Source organism: Loxodonta africana, chromosome 2 (genome assembly GCF_030014295.1).
Source record: "Loxodonta africana isolate mLoxAfr1 chromosome 2, mLoxAfr1.hap2, whole genome shotgun sequence".
NCBI lineage: Eukaryota > Metazoa > Chordata > Mammalia > Proboscidea > Elephantidae > Loxodonta > Loxodonta africana.
In genome coordinates this window covers 185,556,701-185,577,214 of record NC_087343.1, presented here as the reverse complement: position 1 = coordinate 185,577,214, position 20,514 = coordinate 185,556,701, and the positions used below count along the sequence as shown (strand labels likewise).

At 42.2% G+C, this 20,514-nt stretch overlaps 1 protein-coding gene across 5 annotated transcripts in view; it reads right to left on the bottom strand.

The window, feature by feature from the left end:
* TENM2 (teneurin transmembrane protein 2) overlaps positions 1-20,514 on the bottom strand; it is a 1,060,479-nt gene that overhangs the window by 215,232 nt on the left and 824,733 nt on the right. For 3 of the 5 annotated variants that reach the window (XM_010592330.3, XM_010592333.3, XM_003404644.4), the window contains 2 exons: positions 17,240-17,362; positions 1,782-1,987 (listed from right to left, as the gene is read on the bottom strand). In XM_010592330.3, coding sequence (XP_010590632.1) covers positions 1,782-1,987; positions 17,240-17,362 — 329 coding nt within the window. The remainder of the gene's footprint in view (positions 1-1,781; positions 1,988-17,239; positions 17,363-20,514) is intronic. The other 2 variants (XM_010592341.3, XM_010592346.3) reach the window with 1 other exon arrangement.

Genomic DNA, 20,514 nt, shown 5'->3' with positions numbered 1-20,514 from the left:
CTCTTGACGAGAATCTCTTTGAAGGGCAAATATGATTTCTGTACCAGGAGTTCTGCTTGGTCAGGGCCTGTGCTAACTCATCTCTGAATAATCAGTGACTCACCCAATAAATATTTTTCTGGATGGATGGATGGAGGACTCATTGATAACCAGTTTACATATTGATCCCAATAGGTGTGCATGGTAATAAAAATCTACACACCCCTCCTTGTTAAAAAAAAGAAAATAGTTCTTTTAGTCCTTATATTGATCATTTCAGACAGTAAAGGTGGAATTGCAAATAAGTTTCATCTTGGGAGCCAACACTGGTCGATTGGTAGTGGCTGCCTTGAGAATTATGGTGGAGATATTTGCACTGGGCTCAGTGAGGAAAAAGTGCTGACATTGATTAGCAATGTCTGCCATGAGCTAAAGACAGGAAACACCTTGCAGTTACCAATGTTTTTAAAGCTTCAAATTCTTTAAATCAATTTTTCTAGATGAATACCTTTCCAACACATTTTAAGGTCAACTCTGGCTGGATATAATGGACTATTATAGGTGTTTTTCCTTTATTGGTGGATTTTCCCAATGTACTTGCTGGATTTGAGGGAAAATGGGAAATCCCACTTGCTTTTTCTTGGAATATGTAATTCTTCTTGGAATAGAAAACTAAGCTAGGTAGGTGTTAATTCACCCCCAAGTGGTATATATAACACAACTTCTACCAGGACAAATTAGAGGAAGGACTAGAGGAAAAAACAATGAAACCCATAATATAATCCAATACCATCAGTTCCAACACTGAGGATAATCTCACTTTCACAGTATTAAGGATTTCCTAAGATACTTAGTACAGGGAAGAACCGGTTAGCCACAGAAAAACAGCTGCGGAATTTTGGGTTAAATTTTGTCACTCTTTTCACATGGAATATTTCCTAGTGATATTTCAGCAAATTTAATCCAATACCAAAACACTTGAACAGAAAGTGCCTAAGAATTAACCTCCAGGCCTAGCAAAGCTGACTTCATTGGGTGGGGATGTTACCTTTTATTTTTTTGAGATACCATTCACATGAGAATTCAGTGGTTTTTAGTATATTCACCACTATCTAATCCCAGAACATTTCCACCATCCCCAAAAAGAGACTTTGTACCCATTAACAGCCACTCCTTATACCCACCGCATCCTCTGGAAACTACTAATCTGCTTCCTGCTTTCTGTCTCTATGGACTTGCCTACTGCAGACATTTCATATAAATGAAATTATACAATACGTGATCTTCTGTGTCTAGTTCCTTTCAATTAGCATAAATGTTTTCAAGGTTCCTCCATGCCATAGCAGGTATTAGAACTTCATTCCTTTTTATGGTTGAATAATTTTTCATTGTATTGATATACCACATTTTGTTTATCCATTTGCAGTTGATGGACATTTGGATTGTTTCCACTTTTTGGCTATTGTTAATGATACTGCAGTGAACATTCCTGTACAAGTATTTGTTTGAGTATCTGTTTTCAGTTCTTTTGGAAACATATCTAGTAGTGGAATTGCTGGGTCACATGGTAACTTTATGTTTAACTTTTTGAGGAACTGCCAAAATGTTTTCCACAGGGGCCGCATCATTTCACAATCCCATCAGCAATGTATGAGGGTTCCAATCTTTCCATATCTTCGCCAACACTTGTCATTGTCTGTCTTTTTTATTATAGCCATTCTAGTGGGTGTGAAGGGGTATCACATTTGTGAGGATGTTACCTTTAAAAGAAAAATTCACAGTTATATCAAGCATGGTCATACCTGGGCATGAGATGGTGGAAGTCCTCTTCTTATGTAAACACCAAAGAGAGCATCCTTCCCGAGGGAAATGTTGAACTTTAAGAACTGGGGCTGACTGATGTGAATCTGTGACCTCCAAAACACTCCTGGTGGGACTTCTTGTGTCACCCGCCGACCAACTTCTGCTTCACCACTGTCTATGCTGCTGTTTTTCAATGACCAGGGCACTGGAATACAGGAACAGACATCAAGTCAGTGATATTTGCATGTACTAACCCATTGGCATCGAGTCAATTCCAACTCATAGCAACCCTATAGGACAGAGTGGAGCTGCCCCATAGGTTTCCAAGGAGCGCCTGGTGGATTCGAACTGCTTACCTTTTGGTTAGCAGCTGTAGCACTTAGCCAGTATGCTACCAGGGTTTTAGTTGGCTCTATATTTCTGTTTAATTTTATGCCAGGATATACACAGACACCCATAAAGATTAAACTCATAGTAAATATCTCTTCAAGTCACAGCTTAAAACATTTGTTTTAAATAACAAAGCTATAAACTCATATCCCAGGGTGTCTGAAATCTTGGCACAATGCTTTTTTAAAATGTCTGTGATTGCTCTTTACTGATTAAATATAATAAGTGCTGAGAATTTGGTAAGGACATGCAAAGCTCCCAACCACCCTGAATATAACTGGGATATAAAAATTATCAGTAGGGAAGGAGAGGGTGGTATTAATTTGGCACCAAATTTAATTCTTGCAGGCTTTAATTATTCTTTCTAGCCACAAACAAGTCTAATGTGCTCAGACATTTTCATAAATTAAAAAAATAAAAAAAGAAGTAGAAGAAGCAACACTGAAGAAAAATCAGTCCAGAGTAAAACAACTCAATAGAACACTGGGACTCAGTCTCAGGCTGACCTAATACTGGGGTGTCCCTTCGGAGGGAGGGATCTAGAACCTTGGAGAAAAGCACACCTCTTCTGGTGAAATTAATGCATCTATCTTCTGATATTGAAAATATCAGCATCCTTAATAACAGGAGTTCTGGAAATACCTGTTTTAAAAGAGAATTTCTTATTAACAATGAACCACTAGTACCCCCTACTCTTCTGAGGGTGGCTTCCTTTGCAACCACAGAATTAAGGACAAACAAGGAGCTACCAAGAGTCGCATAAGAAAAGCAAGTTAATTGGTCTCTCTCAGCCTCATTTTCTGAGTCTCTAAAATGGGAATGAAACCTAGGTGGAAACTCATTTTATAAAGGTCATTTGTCATTCTTTCAAATAGATTCTGAACTTAGCAAGAAATATATAATCACATCTTATTCATTCGCCTATCTTCTTGAGAACTTCTAAACCAATTGAAGCCAGATGCAGAAAGAATCAAAGTCACTTCTGTTTGGGGGACTTTTTACTTCTGGGGCAAATGATCACTTTTGTGGTTCCATGGATCTGAAAATGTTTTAAAGCCAGAAGGGTAGAGGACGGGGAACAAGTTCCCCTCTGCATTCAGCACTTCAAGGACTTTTCTGGAAAAATACATCTATATTTGGCCACTGAACACTGCAAAGGAGAAATTATAAAATTGCTGAAGATAGACATGAACCTAGGAATCAGGAGACCTGGTTTTACTACTGCCTATCTACTCAACCAAGACAAGCCTCATAAACTCTCTCTCTTGGTTCCAGTTGCCCCATCTGTAAAATGGGTAAGTGCCATTTTTAGATCCCTGAAGGTCTTCCATATCTAAGTTATAAAAGAAAACCACGGGGTGACTTGAGAGTGTGAGGTTGTCTTTCCTTTTTTCTTTAACAAGGGAGGTGATGACTAATTTTTATTCAACTCAACAGAGGATCAAATAAGAAGTCAAAAAAAGTTAACAGGGGTTTAAAATAAAGGAAGGGAAATATTGGTTTAGACCTTAAGAAGAACCCCTTGACCTGTAGGATAATAACACTTGGGAATGGGCTAAAAGGGTATAATAGTTAAAATAGTTAAAAGTATATAACTAGATGCCCTGAGTGGTTCAGATTTTCAGATGGGGACTAGGTGTTTTTTTTTTTTTTTTTTAAACATTTTTATGTTGGCTAGAGTTTTTAATGGAAGAAAGATCTAGTGATCTACTTGCAAAAATCAGCCAATAAAAACCCTGTGGATCACACTGGTCCCATCTACAGATGATCACAGGGATGGTGCAGGACCAGGCAGAGTTTTGTTCCATTGTGCATGGGTTCCATGAGTTGGGGCAGCTAACAACACCACCAAGAGTTTCTAATGAGCACTGACTGCTTAGTGGGAGGAATATAGTACAGTGTTTAAGAGCAGAAGCTCTGGGCTGAGACTGCCTAGGTTCAAATCCCAGCTCTGATCTGACACTTGCTAAGTATATGAATTCTTTGTGCCTCAGTTTCCTCATCTGTAAAATTAGAATACTATTATTTATTTCATAGGGTTGTTATGAGGAGTTTAATGAGTCAATCCACACACGGCTCTTAGAATACGTTTTGGCACAAAATAAGTACTGAATAAAAAATAGCCTTGTTATGATTATCTGTAGTACTGTAAGAGAACCTTAAGGGTAAGACTTTTTATGTGAAAGTGTTGCTAAACTAATGACTTGTCCAAGGGGAAACATTTGTTAAGTGCTGCTTTTTTGACTAAAAAATAAAACACAAACAAAAAGGACCCACAAAAGGATGTGATAAAACAACAAGAACAACAAATTCCTGGGGAAGAATAGTTTGGGGGATTCTGGTAGAGACTGAAAGCAATCCCAGTAATCGCAGGTGGCAACAAATTAAGTAATGCATTTAAAAAAAAAAAAAAAAAGACCTTTAAAGGAATTACTTGTCTTTAAACTTAAGATGGGCTTTCCTTCACCTTTGTTGGGCTTTCAGGGGTTGCTGGGTTAATGACAGGATATGAAAAAGAAGCAGGAAGTTGGCACTCAAGAACCCTGTAGTCTACAGTTGATACCTAAATGGATGCAGATAACATCAAGCCAGATGTGAACGTTGGAGATGGGCAAGGGCGCAGGCCTCCAGAGAGTAGTTGCTCTGGAGTTCAGACAAGGAGTCGCAGGAGGTTTTTTTTTTTTTTTTAAACAGTGCTGGGATTCTCCTTCTTTTACTAGAACGCAACTTCAGAACACCGGCCTCAGTAAATTAGCTGCTACTACCAGCCTGCGCTAATAGCTCAGCGGCTAATAAGAGCTCAGCTGCTAACCAAAAACGTCGGCCGTTCAAATTCACCAGCTGCTCCTTGGAAACCCTATGGGGCAGCTATATTCTGTCTTGTTGGGTTGCTATGAGTCGGAATTGACTCGATGGCAGTGGGTTTGGTTTTTACCAGTATATAGTTGTATAAACAGTTAACGCATGTGGCTGCTAACTGAAAAACTGGAAGTTTCAGTCCACCCAGAGGTGTCTTGGAAGAAGGCAGGAAGTCTCCTTCTGAAAAATCAGCCATTGAAAATATTATGGAGCACAGTTCTACTCTGACACACACGAGGTCACCATGCATCAGAGTTGACTTGACAGCAACTGGAACCCATGTGTACAGGATAATTTCTTACTAGCTACACCTCCTCTTAGGGCTTCTTATACTTCTCTCTCATGACCCGCCCACTAAATGAGGCAGTAGGGCTGGGTGGTGAGGTAGATTTTAGAGCCAGACAGAACTGGATTCAAATCCTGACTGCTTTTTCCTTGCTGTGTGACTCCCGGAAACCCTGGTGGCGTAGTGGTTAAGTGCTACAGCTGCTAACCAAGAGGTTGGCAGTTCGAATCCACCAGGCACTCCTTGGAAACTCTATCGGGCAGTTCTGCTCTGTCCTACAGGGTTGCTATGAGTGGGAATCGACTCGACGGCACTGGGTTTTGGGTTGGTGGGTATGACTCCCAGCAATTTGCTTAACCTCTCTGGCCCTCTGTTCTTTTTCTGCAAAATGTGAACAATAACAAATGGAAGTACACACAAAAAGCTTAGCACAGTGCCTGGCACATAATAATAGCAAAATAAATACTACCTTAAATAAAAAATACAAAACTATAGAGGAAAGCATTTGGCTTTCTTTTCAAAGTGAAGGGTTTTCTAGAGTAAACAAAGCAAGGTGTGCATGTATATGTGATATATGTACATACTTATATATATGAAGGAAACCCTGGTGGCTTAGGGGTTAAGTGCTACAGCTGCTAACCAAAAGGTCGGCAGTGCAAATCCACCAGGAGCTCCTTGAAAACTCTATGGGGCGGTTCTACTCTGTCCCATATGGTCGCCATGAGTCGGAATTGACTCAATGGCAACAAGTTTGGTTTTTTGGTTTATATATATATGAATGCATGTATGTGTGTGGAGAGAGAGAGAGAAACATCTGGAATAGGCTTATTTAAGAGAACAAGCTTAACAATGGGAGTCTGGGGCCGGACGCACTACTGATTTTTGCTGAGAACTTCTAGAAACCAGTATAGCCTCTCACCCAAAGTTCATTATTAGTACTGAAATGCTCCTTCATGCTGAAGTGCTCCTTTCCAGACACCCCACGCCCCTGCTCTAGACCAAATAGTTTCTTTTTCTGTGTTTCCATAGCATTTACACTTAACTTCACTGTAGCGCTTGTTAGGCAGTGTAATCGATTTTGCATGTCTTCCTAAGTCTCCCTTCCTAGGCACTGAGGTCAGGCAGAGCTGTGGATTCTTCTCTGGATGCTCTATGCTATGCGCCTGGCAACCCCCGGGTGCTCTATGCTGTGTGCCTGGCAACCCCCGGGTGCTCTATGCTGTGCGCCTGGCAATCCCCCCGGTGCTCTATGCTGTGCGCCTGGCAACCCCCGGGTGCTCTATGCTGTGCGCCTGGCAACCCCTGGGTGCTCTATAGATGTCGAACAGGATGAAGTTTTTCCTACCCATCTGGTAGGTATTTTAACAAAACCCCTGCAACTGCTGGGTGAAAAGAGAGCCTTAAGGAAGATTTACCCTGAGAAGCTGCATGCGAACAGGACAATTAAAAAACATAAAACTACTTTTTGAAAGCCTTATGAGAAATTCTTATTTAAAGGAATCTTCCTTGTGAATCTTTTTGAAAAGGCACAAGTAAACTCTGAATTTACCTTTTGTGTAAAATCTTACAGGCAAGCAAGGAGAGATGGAGTATAGTGGGGAGGTATCTAGATTAAGAACCAAAGTCAAGGGGTCCAGTCCTGATGCTGAATGACCTCAAAACTTCTGTGAAAGGAAGGGGGCTGTAAACAAGATATTCTGTTGATGAACTCCCAGCCTTGCTACTGAATGTGCGTCTAATTTTAGGTGAGCCTTGCTCTCTAGGTCTCAGGGTTTTAACCTACATAAGAGTGGTTTGGACCCAAAGATATATTAAGTGACGTCCCATTCTAGACTAACTTGTACAGCTGCAGAGTGAGCCAGGAGGGTGATCCCTGGGTATATGCTCTGCAGAGTCCATGAGTGTGTTTGTGAGTGAGTGGGTAAGTGGGTGAGTGAGAGAGAGAGTGTGTGTGTGTGTGTGTGTGAGTGAGTGGCGTGTGGAAGTTATCAGAAAGCCTAATGGCTGGTTGGTATACAGGATGAATTCAGGTTGAACAAACTCAATTCATTTAACATAAGACATCCATACTGCAGAACAGTTAGTGACCACTTGTGAAGAGGGATTTCACTTTTTCCACATAGATATGTACGTACATACATACATATGTATATGTAAACAGTTTCATTTTGAAATAATTTCCAATTTAGACAAAAATTTCACAAATGGCACAAGGAATTCCTGTACAGCTTTCACTCAGATTCCCCAAATATTACACACATGTGCCCTATCATTCTCTTATCTGTCTCTATGTATTTTTCCTGAAACATCTGAGAGTTAAGTTATAGATACAGTACTCCTTTATCTATAACTACTTTAATGTATTTCTCCTAAAAACAAGGATGTTAGTTTTTAGACTCACAATGCAGTTATCAAAAAACAGTGAATTCACATTGATAAAATGCTATATCTAATCTATGGACCTCATTCAAATTTGCTAATTGTCGCACTAATGGTTTTCTAGCAAAAGAAAAAAAAATTTTTTTCTGTAAACTTAAAAAAAAAATCTTTTAAATGAGCACGTGCAACTTCCGTAAATTTTAAAAACAACGAAAAAAAGAAAAGTGTGCAAATACTGCCCTAAAAGAGATAAGAAAGCGCAAAGGTGGCATTTGTAAAGTGCTGCAGCCAGAGGGGGACCCTCACTTCAGCACCTATATGCCTGGAGGCCAAGTCCCTGTGCAGGGTGTCCAGGAGTTTGGTCCTCTGCTGTTATTAAGAAGGTCAACAAGGGCACCGGCCCAAGTCAGCCTCTGAGCTACCAGAACTTGACCCTAGGCTCCACCCAGCTGTGACAATTGTTCTAAGGCCATCAACATGGCTAGTGTCTAACCAGATGCCCATGAGAGACAGGCAGCAAGAAAACAAAGTGATTAAGCTTTCTTTCTTTACGTACAGGATAGGTATCCTCATATGAGAGACGTTCTGAGACCTAGAGGAGGCAATGCTGCTCAGTGGAGCTGGTCAGTCCTAGGTTTGAATCTCAGCTCTATTTATTACTGGCTGTGTGACTTTGGGTAGTCACCGGCCCTCTCTGAGTTTTTCTACTCATTTGTATAATGGGCTGCTTCCGAGGATTAAACAGGGTGATGCATGTAGTATCTGACTTGTAGGTGCTTCTACCTCTTTCTATCTTGTCTGTTGCTGTGTCACTTAACAACAGCTCTAAGTGTTCATCCCAGATTTACAGGGTAAATTTGTGATGGTGTAATGAAAATACAGGCGTCCCTGGATGACATAAACTGTTACGCCCTCAGCTACTAACCAAAAGTTTAAGTGTTCAGCTACTAACTGAAAAGTTGGCAGTTGGAACCCACCCAGAGGCCTGGCAATCTACTTTCACAAGGTCATAGCTATGAAAACCCAATGGACACATGGAGTTGCCATGAGTTGGAATGGACTCAACAGCAAATTCGTTTGTTTTGGGTGTAGGCACAATGAACTAAACAGGGCCTTGGGTTGGGGTGAGCCTAAATGAAACAGGCAATCATTTTCCAGTGCAGCAGAAATGCATATACAGGGAGAGGTTGACATGCCTGCAGACAGAGTGGGATATACTATATATATAAAAGCGATATGGTCAGAGAAAACAAAGTCATGTGGGCATTTGCTCCAAATCGTGGGTGTTGATTTGTGCTTTAGCTGCTTCTCATTTGGGCAACCATGTGTAGCCTGCTTTAGTGAACAGCAGTTGTATTATGTTTACTTCACAATGATTAACGAATGTCCGAAGCAACGTTAGATGGGTCGCCCATTCCTACTTGCATGAAGCAAATGCTTACTGAGCCTCTGCTATAGTATTAGGGAGTCTTGGTCAATATCAAAGTTGGGGTGAATGTCTTAGTCCCATCCAGGTAGCCTGTAGTCCAGGGTCCCCTGGCCATGGTTTGGGCGTGAGTTGGGGGCATCAGGAGAAGCATTTAGCAGCATTCTGTAATCATCCTGTAGCAGTCTGGCCACCACCCCTGGGTTCCAGGCAATGACCGAGCCTGGTGTCTTGGCAAGCAAGATCGAGTCCAGCCCATCTCTCCCAGAGCTGGGGTTTCCGTACCAAACGTTTATAGCTGCTCGCTCCGTGAGCTACACAGTGAACACGTCGGGGTGATGATCATTTTGCCCTAAGAAGCAGATACTTAAGAAACGATAGTTCTGGCTAGTTCATCTCCAGCTTAGAGATGAGATTTCTGGGTATTTAGAGGCAACACTCTAATGATCAATTTTACAGGATCGTCCAACTCGAACTCTACGGAAGATTGCTCATGTAAATGTGAAGCAATTGCCGATTTCAGAAGCATGTTCCTAAATTTTCAACCAGTTAAATAAGACTGATGTTGAGCAAAACAACAGCCTTCCATAGCCACATTAGAAACTAATCAGTTCAGAAAATGTTGCCATAATTCATTTATGGCACCAGCGAAACTATTTCCCAAACAAGTGATAAAGGAAATGGAGTCATAGTCATACCCTGGAAATGAAGCCTTGTATTAATATTTCCTCAACTTAACTGAACTCCGGAGGCACCTTGGCATAAATCTGCCTTGCAGATTATTCTGCCTCACATATTTTTATCTATCGCAAATAAAGTTGAATTCAGAATATTGCTCCAGTCATTACACCTCGTTTCCATTTATTTGGGACTAGGACAACCATCTGAGGCTTCTGTTTAACCCAGAGATAAGTGAAAAGATTCTCCTAAGGACCTTAGATTCACTGCCCAAGAATATAGCTTGTCAGCCTTCATGATGCTGTTGGCGAGCTGTTCTTCAGGAATAGATTTCTATCCCGAGAGCCACTGCTCCTGTGATGCTATTCACAGCGTTACACAGCAACAGCAATTCTTATACAATCCTTCAGCTCTTGGGACTATTTGTGGCCTTTATATCTTTGAAACCTCAATTTATGGCCTTAGATAAAAATGGTCAACCTTTGCCACTAAGCGTGCTTCACAAATATTTATGCATTGGGCAGTTCAGGTGAAACTTGCTTCCACATCAGTTTATTAGAATTAGTTAAAGCAGCTAAAATTTAACGACTGGCTAGTATTTGCCACGTAATCTCCTGATACTCTAATGATTTTTCCCATTTTTCAGCGGACAGGACCAAGGTTCACAGAGATAAAGTGACTTGCTCAAGGTCATGTAGCTTAAGAGGTGCAGCGAGGACTGAAAGCTATGTTGCAGGGACTCTGGAGCCCACACATCTAACCACTATGCTAGCTGTGCTAATTGTGAGGGAGATTCAAAGACATGTATCCAAGCAAGTATCTGAGACCAGATTGTTGGGGGAAGGATTTTCACCTGTGCAAGTCAGCTCCAAAGGACAAATGTAGCCAATGAGAATAAGGGCCTATGCAGTGGGAAGGAAATTGGATGCCGTTATTAATATCCACATCCAGCAACAATGATGCTGTGTACAACACAAGCTATACAACTTAGAATGGGGTTGTGAGTGGCAATTAGAAACCAAGAATCCTCCAATGCGATATTCCTAAGTGATACAAACCTGTATTAGTTTCCTACAGCTGCTGTAACGAAGTAGGTTTAAAGAACCCGCTGCTTTAAAGAACAGAAATATATTAGTCTCACAGTTCTGGAGTCCAAAGTCCAAATCAATGTGGGCCATACTCCCTTCAAAGTCTCTAGGGGAAGATTCTTCCACGTCTCTCCTGGCTTATGGTAGCCGCAGGTGTTATTTGCCTTGCGGAAACATTTTTACGTAGCTCCTCTTCCTCTGTCTGTCTCTCTGTGTCTCTTTGGTGCTATTATAAGGACACCAGTCAGATTAGGACCTATGCTGCCCTAGTATGACCTCATGTTAACTGAGAACACCTTCAAAGACCATATTTTCAAACAAGGTCACATGCGCAGGTGTCGGGGTTAGGACTTCAAGATATCTTTTGGGGGGGGCACAATTCAATCCATAGCACCATCTGTAAAAATGGTGGAACAACAGAAGAGGGAACAATTTCATTGGTGCATAGGTAGTTGGTATATTTGTCAGTATAGACATGCAGTCTTTTCACGTATCGTGATGTTTGGCTCAAACATAATGACCCCTTGCCCTTCTGCAAAGTTCCCTGAATTTGAAAAAGCCCCATATAGGGAAGTGAACGTTTTGAAACCCTGGGCTGTGTTCATTGAGAGGTTGACTGGAGCCAGAGAAGGAATTACCAACCTCCCTGTTAATCTGGCTCCCAGTACCATGCATTAAGCCAACTAGTAAAAATCATTATGAAGTTTTTGCTGAAAGGGCAAGTGTAGAAAAACATGTTTCTAAACAGAATAATAGTCTTTGCCATTTTTTTTCCAACTTGCGTACCATCTGGAAATTCCGATTTTTTTTTTTTTTTCTGAAGGGTAGGAAAGAAATGTGCTCCAGGCACAAATAAATGTTTACAGCTGAGTTATAAACCGAGAATGGTGGGGCTTAAAACAGACAGGCTGGCAGTGATAGAGCTCAAGCTGCAGCAAGACAAATAATGCTGAGGGGAGCAGGCCAGCTTGCTCTGCACATTGGCACTGTTGAATGGGAAGTCCTACTACTTACTGACCTCATCAAGCAAATGCTTAGGAAGAAATCCTCATCTGGGGTTTGTTTTAATTCTTAGAAGGCAAAAGAAAAAGATGAAGAGCTCTTATTATTGTCTCTCTTGACATTCTGAAGGCAGTCTTCACCTTTGGAAAATACAGCATTTCATAAAAAATGGCAGCCCTTGGAGACCTGTCACATGGACCAACCTAAAGATGTAATGATGACGTCAATGACGACAACAACAACTGATATTCACGGATTGCTTACTAAGTACTCGATACCACCACAGTATGTTATAAGGATTACCTCATTCTGAACAGCAAGCTTATGAGACAGCGCCATTTTACAGGTGAGGAATCAAGAGCATGGAGAGAATAAATAACCTGCTGAAGGTCGCACAGATGCTAAGTGATGGAAGCTGGTGTTTGAATCCAGCCAGGCTGACTCCAGAGTCCTACACTATAGAGGATCTTTCAATACTGAGTTACCAAGAATATAATATAATCCACACTTCGAAAAGAAGGAGAAAACTGATATACTGGGAGTTTGATCTTTTCTCTCTAACCCAAAAAACCAAACCCAGTCATCAAGTTGAATCCAACTCAGCAATCCTGTAGGACAGAGTAGAACTGCCCCATAGAGTTTCCAAGGCTGTAAATCTTTATAGAAGCAGACTGCCACATCTTTCTCGCGCTGAGCCGCTGGTGGGTTCAAAGCGTAGACCTTTCGGTTAGCAGCCCAGTGCTTTGACCTCAGTGCCACCAGGGCTCCTCTTCTTTCTCCTGGCCGATTGCTGAGTCCATTCCAACTCAGAGCAACCCTATAGGACAGAGTAGAACTGCCCAATAGGGTTTCCGAGGAATGGCTGGTGGACTTGAATCGCTGATCTTTTGCTTAGCAGCTGTGCTCTTAACCACTGTGCCACCACCAGGGTTCCATCTCTCTACAATTTGTGTTGTTATAGGAAAGTTCTAGGAACGCAGAAGTAGGTTTGGGAATTATGTGAAGCAGTCAGCAAACTTTTTCTCTAAAGGGCCAGATAGTAAATAATTTTGGCTTTGCATGCCATACAATCTCTGTTGTGACTGTCACCCTGTCGCTGTAGTGCAAAAACAGCCATAGGTAATATGTATGTGAAGGAGTATGGTTGTATTCCAATAAATCTTTATTTATAGAAACCCATGCCTGTCTGGTTTTGGTCCATGGATCATAGTTTGATGACCCCATGTCATGCAGAGGACACCATGTATTTAAAATGAGTGATAGGTTTTGAGAATGATCCATGAAATAAATTCTACTTGGGAGTTTATTCTTTCTTAAAATCAGTGTACAAATTGGGTACATACTATGTGTCCTTTAAAAGCTCTTGTATACTTTGCCCTCTGGGCCCAACCAATCAAACTGGATTCCCTTATGGTATCTGAGCAGGTCAGAATCCTGTATTGAACCTTTGTTCTCAAGGCTTATCTAATCTGAGATCTGTAGAAAAATGCACCATGCCCTTGTAATGAAGATTTATGAGTTCATTCCTTTTAAAGTAGAAATACACGTGAGATGGTGAGTGATTCTGGCATGTGTGTGCTCGCTTTTCTTGATGTGAAACCCAACCACCAACCACGTTAAGGTTTAATTGAAAGACAGAGAGAGAGAGAGAGAAAGGCCATGAACAACAACAAATGGAAAAGGGAAAGGAAGACAAAGCCCAAAGAACATACTCTCTCAGCTAATTAATCAAGTGCTTTGTGTCCACTAACATATCAGAGTGTGTAGGCTGCCCTGTCTATTAGACTCCTTCCCAAACCTGAGGAATGTAAATACTCCTAAAGACCCAGTAATGAAATCTCTATCGACGTGCCATCTTAGATGGGACTCACATGCGGGTGTTTTGCTTACATTTTAATTTGCTCCTGCAGGATACTTACCAGTAATTGCTTAATAAGATTAACCTCCCTTGCAATGTGTGGTGTATCTTGATTAAAACATTACCAGAGTGAAGGATGTTCGTATACCACAAAAAAAAAAAAAAAAAGGAGGAGGGTGTTATTTAATTAACTTATTGCCAATACACCTTGATTGCCTCTTTGAAACACTGGAAAAGTAGTCGATTGGAATTGATTCAGGCTATCTCAATGTATAGAATTGGGGAGGGTGAAGAGGAAGATCCCTGCACAAAGAGATCCAAACCTAAGGTCACTTTCCCTTCAAAGAGTTAGGTGTGTGTTGAGAAAACAAAAATCTCTGGAGTTATTTTATAACCCCAACTTGAGAGCAGCTTAAGAGATGTGATGACCTTCAGGCATCAGAAGAGTGTTATGTTGGTGTTGAGAATGGAAATGTTCCTGTTTTATTTCAACTTTCAACAATTTTAAATTCTGGCACTATTTCATGAGTATCCTATCAGCAAAATTCATTGGGCAATGATTCGGCAAACGTTTTGTCTGTCTCACAACTCATTTGGAAAATACCTGAATCGACGATGCTGTACGACTTACACAACATTTGCCAAGGCATGCTGCATCTGTGGGAAACAATTCAGGTCTTTCCCAAGATGCGACGGAAAATGTTTCTTCATTTGTTAACTTAGAGACATCATACTCTTGGTTAAGACTTGTTCTCTGACGGGAGTCTTCTTCCTGCTTTCTGTCCGCACTGGTGTGGGATGCCTAAGTGGGGGTCGGAGTTGGCACTGAAGCTTACTCCCAAATGCGAGTGGCCAGTCTCATTTACGGAGGCCAATGCTTATCACATCTGTGAAGGATACTATTGAAAAGGTGTTTGGATATAACTTCAGAAGGTGTATACATACTAAACGTACTACTGTGCCTGATGATAAAAACAAAACAAAAATTAACTTGTTGCCATCAAGTTGATTCCGATTCATGGTGACTTTATAGGATAGAGTAGAACTGCCCCACAGGGTTTCCAAGGCTGTAAATCTTTACAGAAGCAGACTGCCACATCTTCCTCTTGAGGAGCAGCTAGCTGGTGGGTTCGAACCTCCGACCTTTCGGTTAGCAGCCGAGCACTTAACCACTGTGCCATCAAGGCTCCTTTGCCTGATGACAGATCATGCATATTTACTTCCAGTTTTGTATGGCAGCATTCTTCTGAAAGAATGGTGTACATATTGACTTACCGATTAAAGGACATTTATAGATAAAACATAACAGAGACCCCTGAAGCAGGGTTTCTCACAAGCTGCACTAATGACATCTTAATAATTCTTTGTTGTGTGGGGCTGTACCTTGATCAAAGTTCAGCAGCACCCCTCACCTCTAGCCACTAGATGCCAGTAGCACCCCTTCCAGTTGTAACATTCAAAATGTGTCCAGATATTGTCAAATGTCCCCTGGGGGAGGGGGACAAAATTGTCCCCGGCTGAGATCCACTTCCATAAAGGAAATCGAAGGAACAGATAGTATTGAGAACTGGAGGTGAACAGATTACAAATCTGAGGCCAATAAATTTGGCTCCTGGCTTTTTGGTCAGTTAAGGCGAAATACGGTCAGGCAAAATACAATTTTCATTCTTACATCTAGTTTTTCTTACCTGATAATAGAAAGCATATAATTTCATCTTCAGATAAAACGCTTTCATGCTTACTTAAAGGTAATTTAGTGTTATGATTATGACAGATGAGTAGAGAAATTCTTAAGGAATGGATAAAAAGACAAAAAAGTCACACTAGAAGCATTAGGACAGCTCTAGTGAGAATAATTTAAGCCACATTAGCATCTCGTGACTACTAATGTACAACTCTAATGGGCAGATGAATTCTCGAATCTTCTCTAAGCGACTTTATAAAGAGCAGACAGTGAGAAGTAGGTACCACCTCCCAATGTTAGCTGCCAAATGGTAATCTAAGGAAAACCCCAACGTCTTGCCCAAAGACTAAGGGGCATCCCACAGAGCTCGGAAGTGAGTTTGGTGGTGCAGTGGTTAAGAGCTAGGGCTGCTAACCAAAAGGTTGGCAGTTCAAATCCACCAGCTGCTCCTTGGAAACCCTGTGAGGCAGTTCTACCCTGTCCTATAGGGTCGTTATGAGTCAGAATCGATTCGATGGCAAGGAGTTTGGTTTGTGGTTACTTGTTCGATTTAGAGTAAGTTTCTAAAATATTCTGGGCCTCGGTTTTGGGGAAATGATTTTCCTCCTTTTAGAGTTGTTGAAGTTACACAATATTAAGACCGGTACAGAGTAGTCTGTTGCCATCAAGTTGATTCAGACTCACGGTGATCCCATGTGTGCAGAGTAGAACTGCCCCATAGGGTTTTCAAAGTTCTGAACTTTTGGGGAGCATATTGCCAGGCCTTTCTTCTAAGGCACCTCTGGGTGGCTTAAAACAGCCAAGCTTTTGGCTAGTAGTCAAGTGCTTAACTGTTTGCTCTACCCAGGGACCTGCTGGTATAGAATATGCCCAATAAGTGCTATTTCTTTTCCCTGTTTGGAAATATCTTTTTGGGATGTCTTAAGAAATACAGAGGTCAACTGGCTATATATGCTAAGAGGCAAAGTGGAAAATTCAATTTGGAGATACCATTCAAAGCAATCTCTCCCCTTGGTGACTTCCATCCTGAATGAAGCGCACCCTGCCATGTGCCAGGCAGCTAACTGGGCCGTTGGCTGCTGCGGTCCTTTAATTGCTCCCCGTCCCCACCTCCCCAAGGTTCTGTTTTCTCTCCTCCTTCTTAGCACCATATTAGCACCTATTTTTTTTTTTTTTTCCTGCAAGAATACAGTTGCCTGACTGATTCAATAAACATTTCTATTGTCTCCTTCACTGTTCTGAGAAGCGAAGCTTTGTTCCCAGAGTTGTCAAAACTCCTTTCTATTCTCTGCAAAAGCAGAACAGCACCAAGTCTTTCTCTTTCATGCTGAGCCAGGCAGTGCTTCCTCCCTGGGGAAGCTGCCTCTCTCCTTTTGGGAGAAGGCTCTAGTCTAGTGGCACGTGCTGCCTGCTGCTCTCTGCCTTCTGATTAGGCAGGACTTTCTCCTGCTGCTGCTGCTGCTGCTCCAGCTGCTGCTGTTGCTGCCCTGGCTGCCGCTTCTGCCCAGGCCTTGGGAGGCTTTCAAGTAGCTCCAGACCGTGCCAGTCGCTGTAGATAGCATAGGTATGCACATTGCTCTGAGCAGGCACTGCGCCAGCTCTGAGCGACTCCAGCCAAACACAGCTAACAGACAGGAACAGCGAACAGCTTTTAACGAGGGCACCTATGAAAGGCAAGGCTTTTTTCTCCCCCTTTCTTCTCCTTTTTGCATACCTTCCAAGATTTGGATTATAAAGCCTGAACCAGCTGGCGAGAGCTCTGAATCTTCCTGTGACCTCAAGGGGCAAGCAGCAGCTGTAACCTCACCTTTGCCTCCAGATGGCATTGTTGCCACATCATCGTTTCCTGGTAAGCCGGTCCTTATCCCATTGTTAAAGGTGTGTCCATCTGCCGGCTGGAGTTGCCAATTGAGTCCGAGCAGATGCATTGCTGCAGGAGAGACAAAGTAATGAAAATATGAATAGGTAATTCAGCAATGCAAATGTCAAGGGGGAGGGCCAGGTGCCTTTCCAAGCAATTGCCTTTTAAGGAAGCTGCAGTTCAAAAATGGCTTGCCCCAGGCCGCAGGGATTAGGAATACAGAAAGCCTGTTGATCTGGGCACTTGGGTCTCCTCTTCCATGCTGCTGCCACAGCCTCAGGGGGAAAGGATCCCCCGTGGTGAGTGGAGGAGGGTGGGGAAGCAAAGCCCAGACCTTCCAAACAGTTCCAGCACAGAGGGCAAAATACACCTTCGGAATCACAGTCACCTTAAGGAGACCAGTCCATTCCATCCGTCCTTTTTTGCACTGGGGGGTGGGGGGTGGGAATTGTTTACAGACTGGTCATCCAGAGGCATTGACAAGGATGGCTTTCCCCAAAATGTAAATCAGTTTCCAAATGAGGATACCCAGAGTGTGCTAGCCTACCAGTCTGACTGTGCCTTCACCAAAGTACCCACGGAGTCACCAGTGTCTGCATTCGTGTTGGCCCACATTGAAGCCCACCTCCCAAACTCTTTAACTATTTTAAACTTTAAAAATATTTTTCCTTTCCGCCTCATATTCATGATAAGTTGACAGCATTCAGCACATTGTAGAAAAGGCTCCAGGAGTGGGAAAGGGGGTCCTTTTCCTCTCTCTCAATCTCAAGCTCTCTTTTTCTTTCTCTCTCTCTCACAAACACACACTCACTTTATCAGTGTATATTGTTGTTAGCTGTCGACTCATGGTGACCCCATGTACAACAAGACTGGACCATTGTCCTACTGTCATCCAACTTTCAGAGTTTTTTAGAAGTAGGTTACCAAGCTTTTCTCCCTAGCCTGTCTTAGTTTGGAAGTTCTGCTGAAACCTGTTCAGCATCACAGCAACACACAAGCCTCCACCGACAGATGGGTGGTGGCTGTGTTTGAGTGCACTGGCCAGGAATTGAACCCTGATCTTCTGCATGGAAGGCGAGAATTGTATCACTGAAGTGTCCGTTTACCAGCTTACCAAACCCAAAAGCCAAACCCATTGCCATTGAGTCGATTCTGACTCATAGCGACCCTGTAGGACAGAGTAGAACTGCCCCATAGAGTTTTCAAGGAGCGCCTGGTGAATCTGAACTCCTAGCCAGTTTACAAAATAAGATAAAGAGTTCTGACTCACTGCCTCTTCTTTGCTAAGGAAACAAGTACGGCTGTAGAGCTCTCGTTTTACTTCCATGTGCACTTCAACCTTCAAACACAAACTTCCTTCTTAACTCCTCCCTTGTCTCTTCCTCTGTGCCCCCGATTAGCTTATCAGGCGCCATACACCCCCATCTCTGGTGGCTGCTGTTGTTACTGACTGGATTAAGAGGCAAACCCCAAACACCTGCGTTCTTTCAAAGCCCTCATCCGAGAAATGCTTCGTTTGTGAATAAATCCGGAGTTGATTCCCCTGCATAGCTCCCATTCAACAATAACTGCCCGTGTCTGTCCGGAATTTCAGGTTGACGCTTTCCCCACATTTGCTGCAATGCCGGCAAGAAAGGGCTGTTGACAGGGAGAGGTTGGTAGTTTGACGCAGGGATGGGAGAAACAATTAACCGCAGGAAATGCAATTAACAATGCTTAGGAAATTGTTCACACAGCAATTAATTCTGCATGCCTACCACCACTTAAAGTCAGGCTGCATTCTATTAAGGTTGAAAACCGATCTTCAAACAATGCAGCTAAGACTGATGGCCCTGGATTCCATGTGCAAAAGTCTGTACCTTTTTTCTTACACACATCCTGGCCTCAGAACCACGTTTCCTTTGTGTACTTTACTCGAAAGTATGAGCCCCACTGTTCCAAGTGTTCGAGATGATAAATACTAATAAGAATAAGTGACATTTACTGTACACTTTCCATCCACGCAACACCTAATTTTCTCTTGTAGTTTATCCGTTATATGTAGGTCACTTACTTGAAGAGACCAGATTCTACTGCCTCAAATAATGACATATTTTCACTGCACAGAGGTCAGGGAACGAGAACTAATCATGGCTGCTTTGAGATAACGATAGCTTCTGATTTGTAATTACCAGGTGAAGGGAGCCAAGGAATTAGCTATTTTAAAATGATTTCTTAAAAAAAAATGATCCTATTGGGTTATCAGGGCTTGCCTGGAGCCAGCTGCTTCTGCCCCAGAGATGCCATTCTTTAAAGGAGGGTGTCTCTGTGACTTCAGGAAGACACACACAGGTATTACAGGTGCAGCTGAGGGCCGAGCCTAACAAAGCTTGATTTTCACATGAATACGTGGGTCCCTCAGGCAAGATGACAACCTTTCCAATGCCCTGACAGCCTCCCCAATGCCCCATCGATGTGAAAACTCTTGTCAAAACTGCTCTCCTCTCCTAGCACTCAATCATGTCATTCTAAGGTGCAAGAACACACTGCAATCTGGGAGAACAGCAAGCAAGCAATCATCTTACTGAACAGAAAGAGGACATTTGTGAGACTGTGTTCTCTCTGTTTCCAAAGATGCCTTCCCTTCTGCCCCCTGTTTTGTTTTGGTTCTAGAGAATCTCTTTATATATATATAAAAGTCTTCTGAAAACAAGAAAACTTCAGCTGGGGTGAAAGGGGCTGGAGTCAGAGTCGACGTGTAACTTCTCAGACGACTCCCAGAAGTGAAAAGACAAATAAGAAAGTGAGATGGAGATGGGAAGAGGGGAAAAGCCAAATCTGCTGAGCGTTAAGATATGTCCTCCCAGCAAAAGCAAAGCAACAAAAATGAAACTCAAGTTTGGGCATATTTTCTGTTGTGGAATTGAACTTTAAGTAAATAAGTGAGAATTATATCAGGGGTATATCCACCTTCTCTTGTTTTTTGGAGAATGTCTGAAATAGACTTTTGTTTACGCTTTTTTTTTTTTTTTGATCAGCCACCCATTCTCTCTTACTTGAGTAAGAACATGAGGACATCTTTTTGATCTATGGGATGGACTTAAGTGTCCTTTGGAGAAAGACCCAGGGGAGCGGAGGAGTAAAAGAATTTCCTAATGACAACCCTGTTTCTTATTCTGCCACTGGTTTTGCTCTACGGCTTCGGCTGAGATAGAAATCTCTCAGTCAATTCCTCCCTTTAC